At 28.1% G+C, this 27,341-nt stretch overlaps 1 protein-coding gene across 2 annotated transcripts; it reads right to left on the reverse strand.

The window, feature by feature from the left end:
* Nucleotides 1-744: 744 nt before the first annotated feature.
* Nucleotides 745-25,590, reverse strand: LOC129978984 (snurportin-1-like). Of its 2 annotated transcripts, XM_056090677.1 has the most exons (9): nt 25,403-25,589; nt 25,100-25,290; nt 14,459-14,594; nt 11,549-11,653; nt 10,637-10,721; nt 9,935-10,047; nt 8,101-8,178; nt 6,669-6,755; nt 745-1,192 (listed from the first exon to the last, which is right to left on the reverse strand). In XM_056090677.1, the coding sequence occupies exons 2-9, from the start codon at nt 25,252-25,254 to the stop codon at nt 953-955; spliced, it is 999 nt and encodes a 332-aa protein (XP_055946652.1). In that variant the 5' UTR covers nt 25,255-25,290; nt 25,403-25,589; the 3' UTR covers nt 745-952. The 2 variants fall into 2 exon arrangements, with proteins under 2 accessions (XP_055946652.1, XP_055946653.1); XM_056090678.1 differs by lacking the exon at nt 8,101-8,178 and having other exon boundaries at nt 25,403-25,590.
* Between the last annotated feature and the right edge of the window lie 1,751 nt (nt 25,591-27,341).

The following is a 27,341-nucleotide window of genomic DNA, read 5'->3' on the forward strand; positions in this document are numbered from 1 at the left end:
CTTAAAAGAATTTTATATCTATCTTTGATACATTTTTTTAAAAATGCGAATATATACGAAATGGCAAATGTGTGAATACTCAGTATTGTTTTCAGGAAAATTCCATAATATTATGATGAAAATAAATCTGTGAATTAATGTTCGGAAAATGTCCAAACTTCTTTTCTTCATTACACTGACAGATAATAATCAATGATGTGAAAGCAGTTTATTGGACAGAAAATAAAACAACTTTTTACCAAATACTCATATATATATATAAAATGTTGAATTCAAATAAATATCTTGCCGTTCACATCTTGCTTAAAACTCACTAAAAATGAAGTTTGTTTTATTTTCATTTAACACTCTTAATAAGTAGATCACTACATTGCAATAGAATATTTTCTCACAAAAAATAATTTGTAAATTTTTTTTTTTATTACTATGAATAATTCATACAACTATGTTTACAACGACATGGTTCTTTAAAAAGCTCTAATGGACATGCTTGAGCATTTTTTATAATATTATATTTATTAATTACTTGTGTTTTGAAACTTACACCATGCTACAGTTTCTATAAATAAAGAACCGATTCTTCTTAATTAGAAATTGCCATATTATAGGCACAGAACAAATATTACAACAAATAGGAAGGAGTTATTTATCAAAACAAGTATATTTTGATATGAATCCACAAAGGAATTTAACATTTTAAATGAATTTTGAAAGTGTGCCATTTCAAGGAGCTATACAGCCGAGTCACAGTTTAATCTATTATTTTATTCAAGCGCTTTTATATATTAAACATGCCACATACCAATGAAGAATGAAATCTTTTTTTATGAAAAGTATAAACAATTTTGCATTAGATAAAAATTTGAATGATTGTTAAAAGATGCAACTAAAACATAATTATTTACAAGTTACGTTTTGGAGCAGTAGTGCCATTTCGTGTTCGGAAGAAATGTCAGTCATCCTCATAATACATTATCTTCTCTTCTTCTTCCTTCCTCTTCAAATGCTTCTCAAATGCATATGGAACATGTTGCTGCATTGAGACATAAGAACTCGGCTTTTCTGCCATTAGTGCTGGAGGAACTTCTATACTAAGCATTTCTGGTACCATATATGCTTTTAACCAGCCTACCAATGGAGTGGTGCCACAAATGTAATGAGACTGCTTATGGTAAAACAGCAATCCATCCAACTATTAAAAAAATTCCAGTTAAAAAAGCTAATATATTTAATAAAATTATTTTAATTAGTTCATTAAAAATTGAATTTTTTATATTTTACTTTTTAGTTTCTAAGTCACAACTTATTACTACAAATATCATGAAATCTTGAAATCAAATTTTCCATAAATTTACAGTTGTGTGATGCCACTTGTATAGAATCTAAATTTAATTAAAGATAGAAAACAGTGTATCATCACTGACAATATATAATTGTACAAAATCTCAGAATTTCAGTAAGGGAGAAAGAGAAAAGTGAGAAATTGATGCAAAGATTAAATACCTCTGCACATCTATGCATACATAAATCTGCATTTTTTTTCTAAGCAAAGCATGTTTTCTATTTCATAATAATGTATAGTTTTTATTGAAAAACTTTTAAATGTGTATTCTTTAAATTTTAATATTTATTTCTGTATTCGTATTGAATCTTCTATGGTAAAAAAAAATTGTCTGTTTTGTTTTGACAAAAAATGAAAGAAAAAAAGACTATCAGTACGAAAATATTAAGTTAACTTTTAATTAACAATAAGGACTCCAGATCTCTTTAAACACGTTTTTAAAATTAACAAATCATTGGATGAATACATTATTTCTGAAAATATCGATATTGATGAAGAAGCATAACATGACCATTTAAATTTTGTATTTGAATTTTATCAGGGTTGCCACTGAAATCTGCAAAAAAAAAAAAAAAAAATCTGTGTTTTTCCTCTATACATGTATTCAAGGTAAGGGGAAATGCACAAATAGCACTCATGTGCTAGTTATAATGCCATATGATTTTAAGGAGTGGAAAAAGAAGGAAATTAAGAAAAAATTTAACATTATTCGAAATAAAGCATATTGAACGAAGGTTTATATTTACATAGAAAAAAAATATTTATTAGCTAGAATTTAGCAAGATAAAACTTAAATATTAAAGGGGATTTATATTACCTCTCATATTCTTTAACTGTACAAAATTAAGGAATCGGGTGAAATAAAACAAAAAACATCTTTGTTATCATGATGCAAATCATTTAAAGATTACTTAAAAAACTTGACAAAGCAGGATTACTTTTTAAAAATTTATTTATTTTTGGTAATTCATGCATTTGGACATCAATTTCTGCAGATTTTTCAGCCATCAGTTTCATGGAGCTAATCCTCAACAAAAAAGATATGACATTATTGTATGCCTAATGTACATATTTTAGTTATTTCACTATATGTGAAAATATTTCTGATATATCATTGAATGCATTAAAGAACGAATGTGATGCTCCAAATTTTAATGCCCACAGAAGTTTAGCTAGAAATTACTGTTTTTTAGTAAAATGTTCAAAATCGATTTATTTTCAGACATTAAATCTCTTCCTTTACAAAATTGCTACTCAAATCTAGGGAAGGGGGAATCAGCGTTTTCCGTTTATGCATATTTAAGATATGAATAAATATGCAAATAGCATAGCACTAATGTGCTAGTTATACTAGTCCTCGTACCCATTCAGGAATGATATTTTTATCCGTCCAATTTGTATTAAATATGGATTTTGAGCAGCTTGTTGATTTAAAAAAAAAATCTCTAATCGACTTTGAAGAAGCTGACAGTTTCTCAAATAATAAACAAACCATTTAAAAAGCTAAAATATAGTAGAGTAAATACTACTGGGTTGCTTTCCACTGATTGAATATTCCCAAAAGAGAAATACATTATATTCTTTCATGCAGTTTCAGAATTCTTGCGCATACTTATTAAACTGCAAATCGGGAACATCATGTGAAAAGAACAACTGTCTAGCAAATCGAAACAGGACTGATCGATACAGGAAAAAAAGGGAAGGATTTCTTTATTACAAAATCGCGAATGGTATTGTTTCATTTTTATTTCCTGGTTTATAAGAAAAATTTCCCTGTATCTTCCCGGTTTTTTCTGTCAATTTTTAAATTCCCTGTGTTTTCCCGATTTTCCAGGTTCTACCGATGGTTTGGCAACCCTGTTTTAAACAGGCAACAACAAATAATCTTCGATATGGCTAAGAAGGAAAATGTTCGTTTTCTTTTGCACTATCTAACTATATTTAATAATTTTATAGACAGTCTTATAAAGCGAAGAATTAAAGCATTCTGGAATAGCTACCATAATAAAAATGACAAAACTGCCACGAAATTGACGATAGTTCTAATGATCCATGTTTTAAATGATCATTCTTTTAATAATAGTCTTATTTCTAAAGTTCAGTAAAGGTCTTTATTAAACATTTAACATTTCAAAAGTTTAATAAAAACCTGTATTTTAATTCATGTGCAATAATAATAATAAATTAACTTGAAAAAAATGTGATTATACATTTTGCGAAGAAATGAAAATGCTTTAGTAAGTCCCAGTTTTCATTAATTACAAAAACAAATTCATTAAGTTCAAAATAAGAAGGCCAATTCAGCATTAGAAGCAAAATTAAAATAAAAAATGCCAAGTGAAGCACTTTATAAAAGTATTTTTTGAATCCAATGCCAGACAATATATCATATTGCTTCAACTTTTTAAAAAACTTATCAAATAAAGAATTTTATTCAATGTACTGCTTTAAATTAATTTAGTTTATATTTACGCACATTTTTTTATGACTTTAAGTTGTAAAACAATTTGACTCAACAATTCAAAGCAATGGTATTGTTTTGAATTTCTTTATAATATAAAATCATGGAAACAAATTGTGTCCAATAGTGACTTTTCAAAAATTACTAAAACTAAAGAAAAAAAATAGATTCATTCAAACAAAATTGGTACAATTGAAAAGCTTTTTTTAAAAAAAATCTTTTAAATAGAGAAAAAATAACTTTTGCATAATAATATGCTTTGATGTTATGGAGAAAACATGTTAAAATTCTGTTTTAATTTTTAATAAAACTTCAAATTAAAATTTTGAAATATCGGCTCATAATGGGCCTTTATTACTCCCCAAAAACTCCACAAATTTCATGCTTCTAATTTCAATGGTTTATGCTGCACGTTTATTATTACAAACATTTACATGTAAAGAGATAAAAGAGAGTAATAAAAAGAAAAATAATTGTAATAGAATTTGAACCTGAAAGAATTAAAGTTTTGAGAAATCTTTTTTTCTTAAAATTTTTTAAAGTATCTGATCCAGTCTCATTATTATCCAGTATTTAAGTATCAGATTCAATATCAATCAGAAAAATTTATATCTTCAAATTAAAATCTCATCATATTGGATTTTAGTTAAATCGACTAATGTAAATGCATCTACAATTAATTACAATTCGATATAGAACAATAAAATCCAATAGATTGTTCAATGGATTGCTTCAAAACGACATATTAATGAGAATGATGATCGAATATGTAGTATACTATAAAGAGGCTTCACTGCAAATGTCTTCAGAGCAGCATCTCTCATGTTCGATATATCTTTCAAATACCAATTTCATTCTGTCATGTTTTTCCCCCCCCTCCAGTGATCAGGCTAATTTGCATACTTTTCTTTAACACATAAAAAATTAAACCTACACTCATCAGACACAAATAAATTAATCAAAACCCAAAACCCTAAAAATTGAAGTTCAAATGTTTTTCAAATCACAAGTATGGCACAGTATGCATTTCGTACAGCTGTTTTCGGATAAGTATTTCAATAAATGGTTATGCACAGTAAGAGGGAGTGGGGATCATCTGGATCTATTTCAACCTGGAATTTCTTCTCCAAATTCTTCCCTTTTGTTTGTTTTTTCTTGATGTATCCAGGTAAACAAGCATATTTGACCATGCCTTAGAACGCTTTTCTTAATGTGGGGAAATAAAACAAAACAAAATCTTCACACTTCTCAAGAAAATTAAGGACCTTTTTTCAAAATTAAGCATTTTTAAGGTGCTTAAAAATGGTGTTGTAGAGATTGATAATGGCTCCACAATTGAAATTGAGAACTAAATTATGTGGTGTAACTAATTAAAATAAACTAAGGAATTGTAGTGTAGCTATAAGGATGAAATGATGCTTCTACAAAATGTGGTTTATTTCTACGAGAAGGGGCATGGAGTCACCCCGCTACTCGCATCGCGTTTCGAGTTCTAACCGTTCTGGCAGGCCATGACCCGCGCAGTTACAAAAAAGGAGCAACCCTAGAATGGGCGCTTGCCAACTTGGCAGCAAAGTACTGAACATGCCGTCCCCGTTGAAATATACATTTCAACAATTACATCAATTACATTTTTTGTAAAAACAAGGGAGACAATTACAATAAATGAAAATAACAAAATGATATTAATGATTCTTAACAAATACGAATAGTTGCACTAGCACTGAAAGGAAAAATACAAATAAAAATAAATAACACTGAATATTGCAGTTTTCAGACATAAAATTCACCACAAGTATTAAAGAGAATCTTACAGATTTCAAGGTACACATTTAGAAATTAATCATGCAAGGAGAAATTAGACTTCCAATGGCAAAAGTGCAATTTTAGAAATTAATAGACTTAATAGATTAATAGACTAAAGTAACTAATTTTAAGAAATTAATAAAGTTTAAAATATATAAAACTGTGAAACTAATTTTTAAGTAATTAAATATGGCTTTATAAATCAGATTGCTTGGGATAGTAAGATGCCTAAATTTGCCACAGTAGATAACCAAGCTAGAACTCTAATCAAAGTGTCTACATCATATCAGTGAGTACATCCAATGCCGATGAGGCATGACATATTTTACACTGTCACTATTATCTAATTTTTACATATGACCCAATTGTTCATATTCTTTCATAAAATTACAATAAAGATTAGCAAAATTCGGATCATTATTTAATCGCTTCCATAGACTATCTTATCTTTGTTTTGCAATTCAAATAGAATTTCTTGCATCCAAGAGCTGACGAAAGAATTTTCCTGGCATCATGTAAAAATATGTTCAGTACTTTGCTACCAACGTGCCAAGTTGGCAGTAAAGTACTGAACAAATGGTTTTCAAATTTAAGTACATTTTATGATGCCACACACCCTGATTCCATCAGAAAAGAAGTCAAGTTAGTATAGTTGAAAAAACTAAAAGACCAATCTACTTTTGAAACTATTGTATTGAACTTATATACAATAATCAAAGTTTTATTTTATTAACATATCTTACAAGTAGAGAATAAAGTGTCAAGTTGTTTGATGTCATAGAAGCTGTCAAAGAAACAGAGGATATAGGCATAAAAAATAGCTACATTTTAATTTAATTTTTCAAAATTGCATATTTTTTTCCCAGATTCATCATCTTAATACTTAGTAAGTCTCATTTATTATTTGAATATGAACCTTAGATTTGCATTATGTCAGTATGTTTTGAATAAGAAATTTCATAACAGTTATTATAACACATACTTTTTTAAAAAAAATTTAATTTTGAATAGAATGTTTTATACAAACAGTAGACACAGTTCCATAAACAACCTACATACCTTAGATGGAAATGGAAGATCAGACCATAAAACTCTTTTTAGAGTTTCTTTACTACAGTCATAATGTGGAAGAGGTACAAATTTGAACTGGGGAGGAAAAAAAAAAAAAAAAACATTAATTTAAAGTTACAAGTATTAATTTAAACTCACTATATTGATTTTGAACAGAGGATAGCTCAAAGAACTATAAAAACATTACGAATATCCTCGACTAGAATATTAATATTCAATAAACATTCTTATATATATTGGACCATACTTTTTTTATTATTAGAATATAAAAGTTGGCAAAGTGATTATTAATAACATTTCATTTCTGTGAAAATCTATATTTATATGAATAATTTATTAAGATTAAATTTTACTCTAGTTAAAACATTTCGTGCAATTTTAAAAACTACTAATTATGCTTATAAAAACAGAATTTGATTAGGCAATTTTCATGCACTGCAGAGGACATATTATAGTTATTGACAAATTAAAAAACATTAAAAATGGTTATGATATTGCTTGGACAATATATAATTAAAAATATTTTATTGAAAATATGCAACTTCAATATAAAAGTATAAATTATTTTGTCAAAGATGAAGTGTAGATGATTTTTACTATGCTAAACTTATAAACTATGAACCTATATCACAAAATACCTTAATTACAAACAGAGAAAGAAATAGAGAAATTATTGATTATTTTGCTAGGAAAAATTAAAAACTTACTCAAAATACTACTAAAGGATTAAAAAAAAATTTAAACATTCGTTACTAACAAATTTATTTCAACAGAATATAACTATCAAAACAAATCCTACTCAATTTTTAACGAATCAGCATGCAATTTATATGCCTATATAAAATTCTTTATATATCAAATTTGCTCATAATGCCAATCTGATAACTCAAGTAAGATTAATAATTTACAAAAAGTTATGATACAAACAACAGCATAATTCATTTTAAGAATATTAAAAAAAATTAATGAAAGTATATTGCTTGGATTAATTGCATAACTGTGTATCATACAGGCAAATTACCATAGTTTAAATTTAAAAATACAATTTAATCACTCAAATGAATCGATACATTAAAAAATTTCTAAAACAGAAGATGCCACTTCATTAATGCTTATTTAGCAAATGAATTAAACTGACTGATTAAAAGGGATAAAACCAATCACCAACTTCTCTACATTCTCTTCAAGGTTTTTCCATATCAAATTAAAGTAAATGAATTTTAGGAGATCAGTTCACTTATTTAGTAGATTTTAATTAGCAGAAAAAAAAATGAATTTGTTACCGTATTTTTTTTTTAAATTATGAGGCTAAAATTAAATTAAGATTATTAAAGAAAAGTTTTAAAATTAAATTATTCCCTTTTGAAAATCCATTCTATTTGGTCTCTAATTATTACAATAAATTTTTTTATATACATACATAATTGTTTTTTGCTATCTCTTGCAAACCACTACATTCATCAATTTTGGTATTCATCCAATAGAATCTGAATTCAGTCTGAAACAAATTTTTTTTTTTTACTAGAATATCCAATGGAATTTTAAAGAAATATTTGAAAGTATTTTACAATCTATATCAATCACCAACTTACAACTCCATTAAAGTAGAAAAAAAAAATCATAAAGCTAACAATACACTAGTTTTTAAAAGATTGAATTTAATGATTGCCACAGTTATTTTTAATGTAGATATAAATCACAAACATAAGTCTTTCTAGAAGGATATTCGAAAATTAAAATACAGCTGAAATTTCAATAGAAACTATGGTATAATTAATAAAATATAATTTTATTCTCTTATCTTTTTTTGATTCTCATGTTTTGATTTTAAAAATATATCCAAACTTAAATTAAAGCAGAATATAGTTGATACCTCTTAACCAAAGAAAAGTTAAAGCATTAGCATTTCTACAAATCAAACTACATTATTTGGCTTTTCACTGTTAAAATACACTACCTTGTGAAACTCAATAACAGAAAGCATTTAGAAGCATATAGTCATGATATTTGCAAAAGTGGTTTTTGTAAATTTGTTAAGACATATAAATAGATAGTGTGTATCTAGATTTTACTATGAAGATAATATGTGTACTTTAACTGGTTACCAGCATAAAGTGGTGTATATAATAAGCAGAGTAGTACTAAAATATGTTAAAATTTTCAGAGCAACAGAAGAAATCACCACTCAAAACTTTATGTGAAGGAGAATGATTGAAGAGCAGGAGAACAAGATGCAGTGATGAGTTCACAGGAGTTTGATTTTTCAATGTATTGAGACTTTTCTGAAGTATTGATGCAAAGGTGAGGAAATAAGGAGATAACTGCTCTAGAAAAACGATTTTAGAAACAAAAAGAGGCAACTGACAATTCAAAGAGAGCATTATTATGCAATATGGTGGGGCAATCACACATTAAGTATTAAGATATATTGTACATCATTAATTAAAAAATTGCACATTATTGAGAATCGTCCATTAATAATAAGAGTTCATACCGATGCAGAGAGCATAGGGAAGAACAATCAAGAAGCCACACTCTTTTCATAAATTATAACTGTTTGACTTATATAAAGATTCTGGAAACCAACCCAATATGAAAAGACATAAGAATTTATTTCAAGAGCCTTATGATTTTTCTATGAAATGATATTATGCTTAATATGAGATCGGAGCTAAACATTTTTTTACAAGCATACCTTTTCCATTAAATACAATTGTAGCAAGTAATCCCTCCACATACATCAATTACAAAGTAGTATTGAATCAAATCCCTTTTGAAGATAATAATGCTCAATATTTTTGAGACGCATGCCATGTTGGCAATAAGTTGCTGAAAAGTGGAAAATTAATCAATTAGATGGTCAGTATGCACTGACTGCATACTGACTATTGGCTCTTTTAAAAATTTATTGATCAAAAATGGTATGATTTGAGAATAAGATTTTCTGAAAACTTATATCCATTAACAAATCCATAACAGCTAAAATAAATTATGTTTCAGATCTGGGCTAATTTTATTTAATGTAAAACTTTCAGAAAAGTAGCAAATAAAAAAAGGTTTAAAGGAATATATTAAATTGATGCTGGAAGAATAAATAACCAATCTATAAGAAGGATATTTGGCTTGAGAATCGTATCATACACAATTCTAATCAAATCAAATATAAAATTTAATTGTCATCTTTAAAGCAAAACAATTATTTGATTTATTTTAAAAAGAGACAAAATTATAAAAAAAGAAAAATTAAAACTTACTTCAGAATCAAAACAAGGATGAGAATTCCAACACATGATATCCAAAATATAATAAGTTTTTTCTACCTCATTATATATACAATCAAGAAAACAATAGACATGTAGAGGTTTACCTGTACAACAAAATTCAAAAGAATTTAAAAGTAATGTTAAAAAAAATATTACTATTGTTAAAATTCAATTTTGTTAATTCTAAATAAATATTTGCACCACTATTACTGGATTGATTAATTAGATTCTTCAGTTTTGCTTCTTTGAATTAAAATACTAAACTCATAAAAATGCAGACTCAAATATAAATACAGTAACTGATTGCTATTTACTTAATCAGTACAGTTAACAAAACCACGTTATAGAGTCTTCTTAATGGAACCGCTTATATGAAATACTAATTAAAGCCTAAGACATTAACATGATTTAGAGTTGCTAAAACATACAAACATAAAATGTTAAGACACAAAAGCATAAGCAAAAAAAAAAAAAAAAAAAAAAAAAAAAAAAACCTTTAAAAACTGAATTTTTTTTATTTTACTCGACATTTATACATTAAATAAAAACATGAAAAGTTTTAATAATTTTAACACTTACACATCATCTAACAAACAATAAAATTATATTTCACCTGAAAAAAATAATAACACATTTTCTAGTCTTGTGTTTTTAATAGTAATTTTATTAAATTTATATATTTTTTATACTCACTTGATATCACTTTATTACCACCAGGAAGATTCGATGGGAAACTCATTATATTATATCCACTTTTTGTATATGCCTTGGTCATTCCCTAGAATATTAAACAATAATAAATTGCAGTTCTTTAAAAGCCAAGAGTTCAGAGCATTTACAACAGTTGCCACTCAAATTTGGAAGGAAAAAAAAAATTCCCTGAACATATATTCAAGATACAAGAAAATGTGTAAATAGTTATAATGGAATACAGTTTTAGGAAATGGAAAAAGCAAGGAAAGGAAACAATTTAACATTATTCGAAATAACATATTAAAAGAAGGCTTATTTGTACATACAGAAAAAAAATTTATTTGTTATTTAGAATTTAGCAAGACTGAATTTATATATTAAGGTTGGGGGATATTACATCTCATGCTCTTTAATTCTATGTCATACCAAATTATGGATTTGAATGAAATAAAACAAAACATTTTTGCTATCATGAGAAGAACAACTTGCTCGCAAATCAAGACTGGACTGATCTACATAGGGGAAAAAAAAAAAAAAAAAAAAAAAGGAGAGAGAACAGAAGAGGGGCGAGTTTTTGCATTGCACAATCACAAATGGTATTGTTTCATTTTTGGAAGCTATGACTACAATTTATTTTAACAAATCTTTAGAGATTGGCATTTTTTAGATGAGAAAAAATAATTAAGAAACTTAAAATTCCCTATATTTTCCCAGTTTTTATAAATTCCAAATTTTTCTGCATTTTTCTAGTTTTTTTTTTTTTTTTTTTTTTTTTTTAGTCGATTTTTAAATTCCCAGTATTTTTCAGGTTTTGTTGGTGGCATGGTAACCCTGATGAATATTCACAATCTGAATACATAAAAAAATTAGTACTCAAAACTGGAAACAATAATTAAAAAGTCAGAAACATACTTTAGAAGCAACAATAAGACACCTTTTCCCAACTGGACAAAGCTTAAGATACCATTGATCAGCTAAGTCACCAGGAACTTCAACTAGCCATTCAGACAGCATCAACTAAAAATCAGAAATATAAATAAGAAATTTGAACAATATTCTAAACAATATATACAAATGAGAGTTAAATAATATTAAATAAGAAAATGTCTTAAGGTTTAGATCATTTTTTAAGAAATGCAGATTATTTGAGATTTGAATGGGTAAATGCAGGTTTTCATGGCACAAGAGCCATATTAAGCTAAGCTGCTCTAAAAAAATCATTAAGGCATTGGAAATGGTACTTAAAGTTCTAAAAGAATTCTTTAACTTCTCATAGAGTAAATTATATGAGACTTGAGACGGATCAATAGAGGCACTAATCTGGTAATAGCACCTTAATCATTTCAGAATTTCATGATGAGAGATATTGCTCAGATACAGCAAATTCCTATCTTTGGCCAGCTAATAGAATAGTTCTTCCACAATGGCCATATACAATATTTACAGCATAATTGTAACATTTGAAAAGTATGAGAAATTACCATGAGTAGAGGCTAAATTAGATATAAATCTGATATATATATATATATATATATGTTAACACATTTTCAAACTTCTTAATTAGCAAAGCAAACAACTTTTTTTTTTATGTAAATTAAATGTATGTTTCTTAGCATCTTTTCATAAAATTATTTACTTTTTTAGTTTCTCAAAAATTTTAAGCTTGCTTTTTCAGAATAATGGCTATTAAAGTTCAGAGAATAGTTATGTTCATATTATTTGGTAGCCACCAAAAAACTGAATATAATGAACAAGCAAATCTTCTAAAATAGACTATGGCTTTTCAATTTATCTTTCAAGAATTAGATGACTCACAAGTGTTAATAAAATTTTACTAGAAGATAGATGTCTCATGATTTATAAGGAATAGATTAAGCTATCCACTATTTGATAATTCATTCCCAATTTTTTTATCCTAATTAAAATAATTCTTAATACGTTTCCAATAGAAAATTTCTAACCTAAAAATTTTAGGAACATTTTTATTTTATATAAGTTTTATCAGAATAAGTATTTTTGATATATCATCCGTATAATTTAAAAGGTTAAATGCTTAATCCTGCATAGGAATAATACTTACACCCAAGCAGGATTTGAGAAAACAAGTACATTATATACATTGGAAATTCTAATTTTCAGAAAATAAAACATCTTGAAGATAATGACTGCTGATTTAAATGAATACAAAGCAGTTTATCCTATACAACTATCTATAATTCCAAAAGCAGACCAAAGGTGGAATTTGAGCAGCTAGTACTGATTCCAGCTTTTTTTTAGAGACTGTTCAAGTCAAACAATTGAAAAAGACGAAACAAGATGTCTTACTTCATGATGCTCTTTAGACGAGAAATGCAGATAATAACCAAAATTTGATATAAATCTACAATTTTAGAATAACCCTGCATACCAAATTTTATTTATCTAACTCAATGCATTTTTAAACATTATACAGTCTTGGAGCTACTGCATTAGTTCACAGATTTTGCAGAAAATTTGATACACATTTGACGAAAACAAATGTTAAATTTCCTAGCACTTTTGTTTTGGAGTTATACCTTTATACTCAAAGACAAGCATTGATATTTTTCACAGATGGATGTCTGAAATTGCAATTTTGATGTAAAGACAATATATCAAATTCTAGCTAGCACGTTCAAAGGCAGACATAATTCCAAAAAATGGTTTTTATTTATACTTGTGGAGATATGAAGCAAGGTGAGTCATCATCATTTCAAGATTCATGTTTTTTTTCTCTCCCCTCCTCTTAATTATGATACTTTTATTTCCCACAAAAGAAAATAAATAGCAATAGCTGTTCAGAAAATGTAATGGATATGAATCCTTAGAATGCTTTCAATAAGCATCAATTCTGACCATGGAATCCTAAACATAAGCAACCCAAAGCTATTTCCAAGATCCATAATTAGTAGGAAGCCAGCAACAGCAAAACTTATATCTGGGTATTCTCCAGACATAAATTTTCTGTTAGTCAGAATAAATGCTGATTCATTGGATCAAATGGCTAGATACCATCTCTGTGAAATCCAGTCTTTGTGTAATATGTACCTCTAACATCACTTGGCAGAATTACAGTTATCCAGAACAGAGACTGTATTATCATGCTACAATGTATCCTTACTTTTTAACCTCTTTCTGGAGTTGCATCTAATTGCCACACGATTGTTACAAACATGTTATAACAACTGTAATGCTTTGGAAGATGGATTCAGCATCCTTAGGAGAGTATAATGGATACATGTCATACCAACGATAATAATTAAAAGATTGATAATTTCCATTTCACAGCAACTAAATCACAGATTTCTATAAAAAATATAATATAATTGTAATGTATAATAAACGTTTGTCTTATTATGTATTTAGATTTAATTGTTCTTCCTCTGCCTCCTTCAGGTAGTTAATCCTTAAAAACTACAATGACTGCAAATGATTAAAAGAATAATCAAACTATATTAACTATAACTGAACAACTCCAGTAGTTTTTCTTTCTTTTGTAAAAAAAACTTGGCACTTTATTGCTAGTAAGGCAATAGTTACCATCAAATATAAAACTTTATAAAATACAAAGTCCAAATAAAAATGGCAATGATTTATAAAAATAAAAGGTTAATATTTACTGGTATTATTCTTGGAGCATTTTCCATTATAAATTTTACTTGGTATAAATTGTCACATTTACAAAAGAGTACCAAGAAATTATATTTTATTGAGCTGGTTCAGTAGTCTACTACAGATTTTCTATTGACAATGAATTCTACTGCCAAACATGAAATAGAGTACAGAAACAGAACATAGTCTCACCTGGTTCCTGTAAGATTTCGGTGGTTTAGGAATACATTCTTCAAAATCCATGTCTTCATTTTCTTCTTCCGATTCACCATTGTCCCACTTACTAAGAGCAAGTTGACGAGCATGACTGGCATAATCAAATCTTTTGCTGAAATAAACAATAAAAATTTTAGAAACAATAACCTTAAAATTTTAGTTATTTAAGAATCAAAAGGTAGCGACTCCTTTTAAACTTTGAATTTCAGGTATAAATAATTTAACATGCCAGAAATTTTTTAAAAAAATGAATAAATAAATATAATTTTTAATTTCTAATATAAGAAAGCAACTTACATAACTTTTTTTTCCATAAAAAGAACAAAATATATTAATATAAAAGAAATGCAGCATTAACAAAAATTCAATTTCCTTTTAAATTATTATAAATATAATAATGTGCTTTAATGTCACCATTATAACATTTAAATTTATATTTGTATAATTTATTTTCTACAGAAAGTATTATTGTTGGTTTTACTGTCTATTTTGCAAAAATGTGTAAATCCAGTACTTTTTTATATACATTAATTACAATTACAGAAATCAAATGTATCTGTTCTATAAATGAGTTTTTTTGTATCAACAATTAACTAAACCTCCTAATTTTAGAGTATAAGAAGAAAATTGTTTAAAATCAGAAACTCTCAAAATATTTTAAATAAGTCTTTTCTTTCTTTTTTTTTCCAAAACTCTATTTTTACTGGAAGCTACATTAATATGTAATATTTTTCAACTTTTCTAACAAAATTTACAAAAATTTTTATTAGATAAAATATATTTTGTTTATTAAGTTTTTATATTTGAAAAAAAAAAACTGATATAATTAAGCTAGCTATTTTAAATTCATCTGTGGTAGAATTTAAAAATAATCATTTTTTTTTAAATACACCATATTTTTAAAATGGACTAAGAATTATAAAATAATTTCTCCTAGCCGAATACATATTGTTCTGAAAATTTATGATAGCATTGAAAATCCACAACTACATATTTTCGGGACAATTTTTATGGGACTAGGATAAATTATTTCATACTTTTTAGTCTATTTTAAATGTGGCATGTTAAGTTTTTAAATTTTGTAATCAATTTTAAAGTGATTTCCTGATAGGCAAACAAATGAAAAAATTCCTATCACATATACATGTAGTTCTGAGCTATGTAAGGAAGTTTCAAGTCTCCATCTCATTGGGAAGTTACATATGTTTAGAATAGTTAAAAATCATCTACAAAACTTGTATCAAACAGACAGGCAAGAAAGCAAGAATAAAAAAAATGCAAAAAACATTCTTCAGTTAATATTATAACTACCTATTTCCATATATATATATAAATATAAATTAAATATAGAAATCTTATCCATTTAGCCACATAATACTTAGAAGATTAGAAGGTTTTGTTCTATGTACTAAACCCACCAATACCAGTTAAAAGAAGTCCCAAAGACAACAGCATAAAAATAATACACTCTAGTCTGGTTGAATAATCATTAAAAGAATCAAAATGTTGGAAAAGAAATACATAAATGCTGTTTTATAGTTTTAAGTTGCTAAGCTGAGTATTCAAAAAAGCCTATATGTTTGCTCCTGGATATTGGACTGCATAAGAGAGAGAGAAAACTGGAACAGTTTATTGCATTTAAATAAAATACTATTAATCTGAGGGGGAAAATCTTAAATTTAAAAGTTACATGTATTAAGAAAAACCTATAAAATGAGTCACTAAACATTTAAGTAGCTTATTAGGTCAGAAGTAAATTTAAAAAAAGTAAAATTTTGGAAAACTATTTTTAATTAAAAAATTATGTATAACTTTTCGAATATTATTACACAGAAGGAACCAGCTAATAAAAATTTCAGATTGATATTTGAAATATTTTTTCCAAAAACTTCAACTGCAATAAGGGGAAAAAAAAAAATTGTAGAAAAATGTCTATAACTACTTTTTTTACCTCGATTACACAAAATTCAATTTAAAAGTTTCTAAAGTAACTAATATTTTAGAAGACATTAAAATGGAATAATTTAAGAAAAGCAAAATATTTTTAAGATTAAAGTTTTGTCTCAATTATTATGCTTAAATGTATTTTCTGATGGCCCAAATAATGTATTATTATATTTATAAACACTATTTAATGTTTTTAGGAATTAGTTATACAGATTAAGTTATTTTTTAAAAATTAAATTTCCTCCAGTTTTTTCTGGAACAATATTCTTAGTATAGAATCCCCCCCTCCCGTTACATGAAATTGAAAAAATAAAAAAGTACCAGATATTTCCATCAATAAATTGAAAATTTTTGGAACTTTTAACTAAGTTAAACCCCAGAGTTAGCTTGTATATGGATCTATTAGTCTAAGAAATATATATATATATATATATAGGCACATTTTTGTTAACCAAGCAGAAGTGATAAATCACCAATTATTGTCAAATATGGTACATCCCCTCTAATTTACTTTTAAGAAAAATTCATTTTATATTAAATGATTTTTTAATGAAAATAATTTTTTTATTTTTAAAAATTATTCAGTATTACAGGTTTATTGCAGCTAATAAAGGATTTGCAGAGAAATGTGAAGCAGCCATGCTGTTAGAATTTCCAGCAAATGTGACTGAACACTGTAGTTTGAAATTTGCACAGAAAATAAGATGCACAATACAGCAGATCATATACAAGAGAGCAAATGAAAAGGGGGGGGGGAGAATGTACAAGTCCTAACTAGAGTTAAAACTATCACTACTAGCATCTGGCATTTTATTTTATAGCGACTTGATTATAAAATATGTTACCTGTTTTAATCCTTTATAGCCTTAATTCACTTAAAAGTATCATTTAAATAATACTGATATTTTTATAATATGACTAATTTTTATTTTTATTTTCAGACAGTATTAAAAAAAAGACTAAGAACATTGCTCTAACAGGAAGCAATTGATATCACTTAAAGATAGAAATGAAAAATCTTTAATTATTCATAAAATTAATGAACTTATTTCAATTAATCAAAAAAGTTTTTTCCTTCCCTGATGTTATTTAGTACCTAAATTTATCTACTGTTACAAAAATAAAATTTAAAAATTTAAGGTAAAAAAAATGATAAATAAAGGGTTAAATATGACACCTATATTATACACTGGAATATATTCTTGTTCTCATGACCTAATTTTTTTAAATTGTTAATTTGGCTTATATACAAGTTTTGAAGTTTGAATACATTTTTAAAAGGGAGGGAAGGCAATTTTTGATTATTTATATTCGGAAAATATGATACTCGGGCATTTTTCTTTAAATAAAGTTGAATTTATAAAAAACTAATGCAAATATCAATCAAAAATATCTTTCCAAATGCAATACTAACTTAAGTAAAATTCCAAAAAATCTTGCTCAAATTTTTAAAAAATTAAAGGTATTTAATAAATTTACTTCCGATTTAATTATATCATCAGTATTATAAATTATTATAACCCTTGATGGCTGATTTTACAGATCTTTTTGAAAACCAAAGCTTGATAATTTCAACAATTTTATTAATAATCTTTGTATTTGCTCATTATAATAACCCTCAATGTTTCTTGGCGAAGTTAGGAGTAAGTCAACAGGATGGTTGTCATTAAAATAATCTGATTCAGACTTTTTTAGAACCCATTTTGCCTATCAGTATTTGGATGCAACTTGGTATATATGTAATATGGACCATGAGAAAAAGACTTCGACAATAAAAAAATAGTTCCAAATTTGACCACCAGGATGAAATGTGGTGCCTCTAAAGAAGGCCAGAAAATCTGTCAGAATCATGAAAATGTATTCAATTACAGAATGTGCTTATGTGTTTTCCACTGACACCCATAATGTGTTTAAAGCACATAATAGTATGTTCAATGGTAGAGCAATGAAACTCTTGAGGGATTTCAGCAACATGGTGTGTAATGCTGGCTTTCAGCTCAGGTAAAATCTTAATTCCTCCTCCCTAAACATGGTCTTTTAGGAATCCCCCCAGCCAGAAATTCCAGGGAATTAAATCTGATGAATGAGAAGGCCAGGCACTCGGAAAAGCTCTGGATATTACATGATTCTTGCCAAAGTAAGCACAAAATAATTCTTTGATTTGGTGCCCAATGTGGTGAGTTACTCCATCTTACATGAAGACAATGATCTGCAAACATTGATATTCCTGTAAAGTAGGAATGACCTATTATTGAAGGAGTTCACCATACTGTGCATTCATGATAGAGCACTTTTTAAGATCTTGAGGAGTGATAATTTCAAAGAAAAATGGTCTGAGAATAAAATCAGCAATAAATCCACACTAAGCAATTACATAATCAGAATGCAGTGGTTGTTGTTGATGAACATTAGAGGGCCACATATGAGGTGAAGCACCCCATATGTGGCTATTTTGATTATTCACAGTTCCATCTAAAGAAAAGTGTACCTCAACTGACCACAAAATTTGTCAAGGCCACACATCATATATCTCCATTCTTACCAAAAGTCAGCAAGCAAATTCACAGCATATTTGGTAGTCTTGAGGTTGTAGCATTTGCACTACTTGGATCTGATAAAAAAGATCACAGAATTTTTAATACTGCTGACCATGCAATCACCAACTCATGCGACACTGATTGAGCATTTGCTGAAGAATAGCTGGAAATGGAGGCCCTTTCAACCACAGCAGTAGTAAATTCTTCAACAGTTTCATTTGCAACTGTTTTTCACCTTCTTCCTGGATGCACACCAGTCTCCAATCCCTTCATATTTCATAATCACCTTCAAACCATTCCCCGACATGAGCCCCTCTCGCAATTCTTTTAAATAATGATATTCTTGCAGTGCATCTAAGTTATTGCTGCCATTTTGATAAAACAGTTTTACCAGTAAAGCTCATTCTTTCTTCTGTAAAGGCATGATTAATGATGACAAAGGCATGCAGAGTGATTTTTAGACTCAGATTGCAAGTCTCTTAAGTTTTGATTAACTTCTGTAAGGAATTTTTAAAAAATGCAATCTGATGGTCAAAATGTTAACAATTTTTTCCCCCCCGTGGTTCATATAATATATATACTTTCATCAAAATTCAAAAGGTAGAATGGATTCCAGTGGGATCTGAAAAGGGTCACTTTAATTATAATCTCCGATTGAAATATAATGAGGCTTCTTACCACAATCTTGGTTATATATCTCAGTTACTTGACAACTGAATCTTGAAGGCTGCTTCAATTAGAAAATGCCGTAATCTTTTTTACTTAAACTGAAAAAACACTGTTTCAATTTTCTCTAGCCCCCTTATTCAATTCAAAACAATAAGCTATCATATAGGTTTGTTTTAGATGGCCAAACCAAGGACTGAAAGCAATAAAATTGTTATAATCTTTATCCGTGTTAACGTAGAAGAGATAGAAGCTCCTTGTAATAATATTTGGAATTTTTATATGTAGTTGCAATTTTTTGATTATAACCACATTTTGTAATAGTTTAATTATTTATACCAGGGATGGAGAAACTTTTTTCAATCGTGGGCCAAAAAGTTAAAAAAAAAAAAAAGTTTGGCGGGCCAAGATAAATTTTTCTAAAATTTTAAAAACAATATAAAAGTATTACAGTTTAAATATATGTTAATGAGATGAAAGAAATTGCGATTTCATTTTTAAAAGTTATTTATATTGAGGTTCGAAGTGAGATGAACTGATTCTAAGGAACGAGGTTAAATGCTCACCTGTCAGTCTACTTCTGAAATAATTCTTTCTAAGGTTCATAGTTAGAAACACTTGTTCACATATATAAGATGAAGCAAACATAGCACTGATTTCTGGGTTTGAGATATTAAATTTGCGAAGCTTACTTTCGATAATTTGTAAAACTAACTTTCGTATATTTAGGAACAACTGCTTGAAATGATTGTTAGATTGCAACTCAATTAATTCAAGCTGCAAATCGACCTCACTGCTTCACAATTTACGTTGAAAGGCATGGCAAAAAGATCCAATTTTGTTTGAATGGCACTGAAATCTGAGTTCGAACTCAAAATGCAATTTTTTAAAGCCATCTTCATAATTCTTAAGCTTCTCTTCATTTACTGAGGGTATTGAATTTAACCTCGGGAAATGAAACAAATCGTTCTTAGCTAGCTGCCCAGCAAACAGATTTAGTTTTAGTTTAAAAGCTTTGAGATGGGCCCAGATATCGCCGATAAATTGATTTTTCTCTTGCATCTTGACATTCAAGTTGCTCATATGACAAAGAAGATCTATGAAACAAAGTGAAGTCCGAAAGCCATTCTGTATCTTCTAACATTTTGCACTCCGCAGAACACTGTTTCTCGTAGAAGAACGATACAATTTCGTCTTTCAGCAGGCAAACTCGCTCAAAAACACATCCTGCACTAAGCCATCTTATTTTCATGTAATACAGTACATCAGAATATTAAGATTGCACGTATTGAAGAAAATCTCAAAATTTCCTGCGAGTAAGCCCACGAGATTGAATAATATTTACAAGCTTCATGACTGCATCTTTCTATATTCTTTGATTGCTACAGCTTCATTGCAGATGAGACAGACTGGTTTATCTTTTACAACTGTAAAAAATATTGCGAGGTCCATTCATCATTAAAAGCACGACACTCTGAATCAACTTTACATTTTTAGTAGCCATTTTGGGGTTGAAATATTTTGCGAATAACCCAAACAAGCACTAGCTATGCTATACTTAATAATTTCACCACTATTCACAATGATGCTGTATGTCCGCAATCTTTCTATACGCAATTAATAATATTAGAACTCGGGCCAAAAGAAAAAGCCACTGGCTGGAGCTTAAAATGCGCATATTTGAGGTATAATTCGCCTATATTGGATTCCCATATGTCCGATCCCCGAGAAAGAGATAACGCTTGTTGGCATCAATCTACAGCTATAACAGAAAGAACTTCCTCTCTTAACACTTTACCAATTGAAAGATGTCTGTGCTTGCTATTTCCGTCGATTTATGTTTTGTAGAACAAAAGTAGAGAAAGTAAAAAGATCAGCAGTCCTTTGAAAAAAAGGAATAAAAAAACCTAATATTTAATCAAAGTAGAAAAGGAGATCAATATATAATATATATTTCTTTTAATTTGCCTCGGACCGGCAAAATTAAAATTACATCTGTGGAACCTTCCGGCGGACCGGATTTGGCCCGGGGGCCGTAGTTTGCCCATCCCTGATTTATACCATGGATAAAAAACATTCAACATTTTTGCCAATTTTAATATCAGAAATATTTTTCGAGTTGTTAGCTATTACAATTTGTCATTGAGATAGGGCAAGTAGTAACAATAAAAATAATAATATTTAAAATTATTTTTCTCTTTGCCATTCATTTATTAATTAAAGTACATAAGATATTTTGCAATTATTATCGTTTCGCGTAGTTAAAATAATGATATCAATTGGTTTATGGTAAAATAAAGATAAAATTATTTAATCAGTTAACATTAAAATAAATTTGTATAAGAATTGCAGTGGATGCAAATAACTGATAGACCACATCATATACTGTTTGTTTCAGTATTCTGGAACGACCACTGTTCGACGGTTCAATCTCACTAAGCGATGACACACGGAAGGACGTGCACCATTTCCGGAATTTACTTTATTGTTAAATATAAACATTTCCTTCTTTCTTTTCACCCCTATTTTATCAAATTAAATCCATCCTAATGCATGCGCAAAAGCGCAGAGTGTTTTAGAATCCATTGGCAAATAATAGCATACATTTTGTAAATAAAGCATTGAATCCAATTTCCTTCATCTTAATTGTAAGTCACAAAGTTCCGGGGGTAAAGTGTTGCTTTGTGGCTAGAGTGCTCTTAGCTTAAAATTCTACTCCTCTGAAGAACCACTGCAAAAGCAGATTGATATACATAAAACATCTTGGTACAAAATGTCCTCTCTTTAGTGTGGGGCAGAAGTTTGAAGAGACGTTGCTAGCTAAGGCGATGTCCACATCATTTAGTCAGTATTCGAGGTTATTTAATCTGCTCCAAAACATCAGTAATAATGCTTCAGAATGGGATGTTACTGCAATATAATATATAATCAGAATTGTTAGCATTTCCACCAACCAAGTAAATAAAACTATCTTTTTTTTTTCTTCTTCTTCCAGCACAAGCATACAAGTTCAAAATCATCTATTTTTAAAACTTTTCCCTATCTTTTCTTGTTTCATATTAATTATGTAATCATATTCTTTTTCCACTGTTTTCTTTATGTATATGCTTTTTTTAAAGTTAGTTTTTGTTAGACTCTTTCCAAGGTAGATCTTTAGGAAGAGATCTAATCTTTGAAGGTGCATATTAGTATTCAAAGCAAACTATATTAATCAAACACAAATCTAATCTTATAAGTTGTTTTATGTCAGAGCTTGTACCATCAAAAAGTTTTGGACATTTTTGTTGATTTGTAAAAAGTTACAATCAGTAAAAAATTAAAGTAGCTATTTAAAATTTAATACATAGATACTAAAAATATTTTTTAAAACTAAATTATATTTAATCAAAATTTACCTCTCCTTCCCCACTGACTGGCCAAAATGGAGCATACCTTTACTATCATTACACTGATTGTGCTGAAGTAATAATGTCCATCATAAGAATTATATTTAGTGGGAAATTCTGATTAAAAAATTAAAACCATTAGACAAAAATACATGCTACAAATTAATCTTCCAACAATAAGTTTCTATCTTCCCTACAATTTAACCGATTTAATTCAAATACATATTTTGCTTACAATACTTATTTTGATTATTTTCTTACAGCTTTAAAATTAAAAATACAATTTAAACAAATATTCCAAAGTCTATGAAGAAGAAATGAAAATTTAAAAATATCTTCTAATTAGAAACAATTGATTTTTAAAATAGGAATTAATTATTACAATAATAATTAATGAAGCAATTTCAGCAGCATTAAAATATACTTAAATTATAATTCCATCAATCAGAGGCCATTGTTAGATGAAAGAATGAATTAGAATATAAACAGTAGTTTTAAAAATTGAATTATAGCACTGAAAGGAAGAGTAGAAAATATTATAATGCTCATAACATTGCTCAGATTTTGGCATACTACTTTAAAATAACACATCTAAAATTAAATTTCTATTCCTTTTCAAACACACACACAAAAAAATTCCATTTATATCTTTCAAATTTATATATTGTTTATACAATACAAAGCTACATTTATATACTGTCTTCTTTTTTGAATTTTCTGCCTTGGTAATTATTTTTTTTTCATTTGTAAAAGAGAAAACATTTTCTAAAAAGCTGGGGAAGAGGGATAATCTTTCTCCCTAAAAATGTTAATTAAAAAGACAATGAAATTATTCTGATTTCCTTTAGAGATACAATGAAACGTCATTGAAAAACTGAACTTTTGTTTTTTAAAATACTAGTTTTTTCCCTTTTGTGATAACAGCTATATTCTGAAGCATTTGCTTAAAAAATGTTAATTAAAAAAATATTGATTAAAGACTTTAACTTTGTTCTTTATTATAATTAAAAGTTATTTTCTTCTTTCTTTTTAATGTGAATACGAATAGAAAATATTTATTCTTTTGGAATTTTTAATTTCAGTATGTGCTTTAAAGAATCGTCCGAATTCTTACTTTATGAAATCGTCTGCATTCTCACTTTTTAAGTCAGCAATGGAATTCTTCGCAGTTCTCATAATTCTTTTGGTGCTCTAACAGTTGGTTCCCATGATAATTTGTTATGTCGGCAATTTTACAAGAATGGATATCGGGTAAATGTGATGGAAGACAGTATTTTGAACCTGCAGAATGGATGAATGGCGAGTGGAATATATATATTTTTTACGAGTTGATTAAGTTAGGAAAGGATGCTTGTTTGGAATTTTGTATGGAGAATAGTTTGATTGCTTCTAAATGTGTATATCCAGTGTGTGGTGAGAATATGAAATTGATTGATTTGGATGATAGAATCAATGGAAAGATCTGGTGTTGCAGAAAGAAAGGATCCGCACCATATCCCTTCATTCTTTCTTTTCTATTGATTATGTACTGTTTCTGTTATCCACACAGTCCTTATATGCAATGTGCTAGTGAAGCTACTAGGTTCCCGCTGCTAGCAAAGCCGTAGGATGTTTTTTTTTCAGTTAAAAAACTCTGTCAGTGTCTTCTACAGATGTCGAAAAAATACAATAATTATCAGTAAAAAAATCATAATTACTGAGCGGAAAGTGGTAATCATAACTATTCTGTAGCAGTGTTTACTTTGTCAGCCATTTTTATTGGCAACAGCATCCTTGGCGCAGCAAGGGGCACACTAAAATTCACTTTTACCTTTAAAAATCAAAGTTGTTTATTAAAATTTTGATTTTGATAAAAACAGGAGTGTCAAGTACTCGATTTTCGCCCAAATGGCAAAAATTCTAACAAAAATTTTCTTTTATGCATTATTTTACATTCCTTTTAAAGACTTATGGAAGAAGTTTTATTTTACAATGAGATATTTCACTTCCATTTTTGAAAAACTGGCTACAAAAAGAAATTTTTTTAAGTTAATTTTTTTTAAAGATTTACAATTAATTTAGGAATCCAAATATTATTTTACCGTTTCTGTGCTTCTAAAAACTTCCTTCTTCTAGTTTCTTGGTCCAATGTATTCGATTTCGCTTTATACATTACAAAACGAGGATGTTCAGCAGCCGTAGAATTTGGCTGGGAAGTTACTTGGGAGCCAGCAAGAGCATTGATGAGATCCTCCATGATGTAAAATTTTGGGAATTGACAGACAAATATATGCTATAAGAAAATATACCGGCTATAATCACAAAAATCATAGAGATGAAAATAAGTTATTACTTAAAATCTTAATCAGGAAGCAATTTATATTCAAGGCAAATGTAAGACTTACTTATTTAATAATGTAGCTAAAATTTCTAGAATAAACTTAAAAATACAGTTTACGTATAAGGGAATTTAAAATCAATTCTTGCCCCGCCATCGGCAAATTTAACAGGCAAGAATGATATTTCGTTCATTCAGGAACGAATCCGCAGAACAACAGAGTGAATAGATTGATTGATTGAAATGTGATGAAAATGGGATATTTGGCAACAATGGCCGTTATTCCCTAATGCCAAAAGTGTTCATTCAATACATGTTAAAAAAACTTCAGAGATTGGAGAAGAATCCAGAGATACTGCTGATTAGAAACAGCTTTTTGAATAAACGTTTTGAAAGAAAAGCAAAAATGAAGATCAATTAAGTTTTGCAAAAAGATTTGACCTATGATTTACGTATTTGGAACAAATTGGATCCGGTCCGATTAGTCGAATCCATAGAATGAATAAATCCAATCAAATTACTATAAAAAAGTATCAAAATGTGAAAAAAAATACATGGCATTTACTAAAATGGTTTATGTTGGCGAACTCACTTGCCAAATTAGGCTTCAAAGTATGCACCCCTATCAGCACAAAAATAAAGTCAAACATCCGTAGTATATTTATAAATATCTGAATCTCAGAATCTGACATTCTTATTCATTATCAAATGAGTATTCATTTATTAGATAATGTGATTTCGTTTAAAAAGCAAGCTAGAATTTTAATTTTATTGCTCGTATTTATTAAATTCATTCATGTTTATTAAATTTATTACTCCTCAATCTAAATCATTTAACATGTCTTTTGGAAGTACTTTCGTCCTTTATGCAACATAATTAATTATTATTAGGAAAAATTAATATTTTAAGCCTGACGTCATTATTTAACAGAAGTCGCCGAGTTACCCAAATCACTTTATTCTTCGAAATGACGTCAGTAGCCTGTCGTTCTGTGATTGGGCCATTGAAATAATTTTAATAGATGAATAAAATCATAAAAAAAAAAAAAAAAAAAAAAAAAAAAGCTGAAGGAAAACATTTCTCCTATCTGCTAGAGCAAAACTTGAAGCTGTAAGAAAAAAAAAAAATCTTCATTTTGCAAACAGTTTTTAACTGAGACTTTAATTAAATTTTTGATTACTTAAAACCAGTTACTAAATCGTTTTTTTTCTGGTGGTTCTTAATTTAATGTAATAATGGTTTTCTTAATTTAATGTTTTTAGAAAAGGAATATATTTAGCTATTATATTGTTTCTCTAAGTTCGAATTTATATTCCATATAAAACAAAAAGAATGTTTCAGGCACCGAAATCAAAAAAGTTTCATAAATGCCAATTGCATACTTTATTAATTATTTATAGGAACCTTCCTAAAAGCATAAATTATACTTTGTATGCGTTCCTTGGTTTTAGCAATGAGACAGAAATCTATTTCGTTATGATGGGGTTATAAATTATCACTAGCTATTAATTTTCAAAAAAATATCGAAGACCATTCTCATAACATTTCTTCGAGTGGGAAATGGAATGTAGAAATTTTGAAAACAGACGCCGCTGCAGTCGAATTCTCAGAATTCTGGAAGTAGTGAACAGAAACATGTAAAATAAGACAATCATTGTAAAAATAATTGCAATACTCTGAATGAGGATTAGATACAGACCAACGGGAATGGTTCAAAATTTTATCGTACATTCTCTAATAAAAGTGTTATCCCAGTGAACCCCTTGGATAGCACTGGCGTACAGTAGGCATAGAAATATTAACTTTTGGTGTGAATTTAGCATCTGCACTGAATCCATCGTGTGATACTTGGTGAGTGATTTGGCAATTAATCCCTGGCATACTGTTAATATTATCCGAAAATCGAATTTGTGTTTGAGACGTGTCTTTCCAAATTATTGAAAAATTTTTGAAATAAAACTATACTTATAGCGACAAAATCACATACCAAATTTAATATATTTCA

The sequence above is a fragment of the Argiope bruennichi genome, chromosome 1, assembly GCF_947563725.1.
Source record: "Argiope bruennichi chromosome 1, qqArgBrue1.1, whole genome shotgun sequence".
Classification (NCBI taxonomy): Eukaryota; Metazoa; Arthropoda; class Arachnida; order Araneae; family Araneidae; genus Argiope; species Argiope bruennichi.

Excerpts from the sequence above, each read along its gene's own strand:
- LOC129978984 (XM_056090677.1), bottom strand. The coding sequence starts at position 25,254 with ATGGAGGATCTCATCAATGCTCTTGCTGGCTCCCAAGTAACTTCCCAG. Across the intron at positions 14,595-25,099 it reads TTTTTAGAAGCACAGAAACG|CAAAAGATTTGATTATGCCA; the intron begins GTAAAATAATAT and ends TGTTTATTTCAG. Across the intron at positions 10,722-11,548 it reads GTCTTATTGTTGCTTCTAAA|GGAATGACCAAGGCATATAC; the intron begins GTATGTTTCTGA and ends TTAATATTCTAG.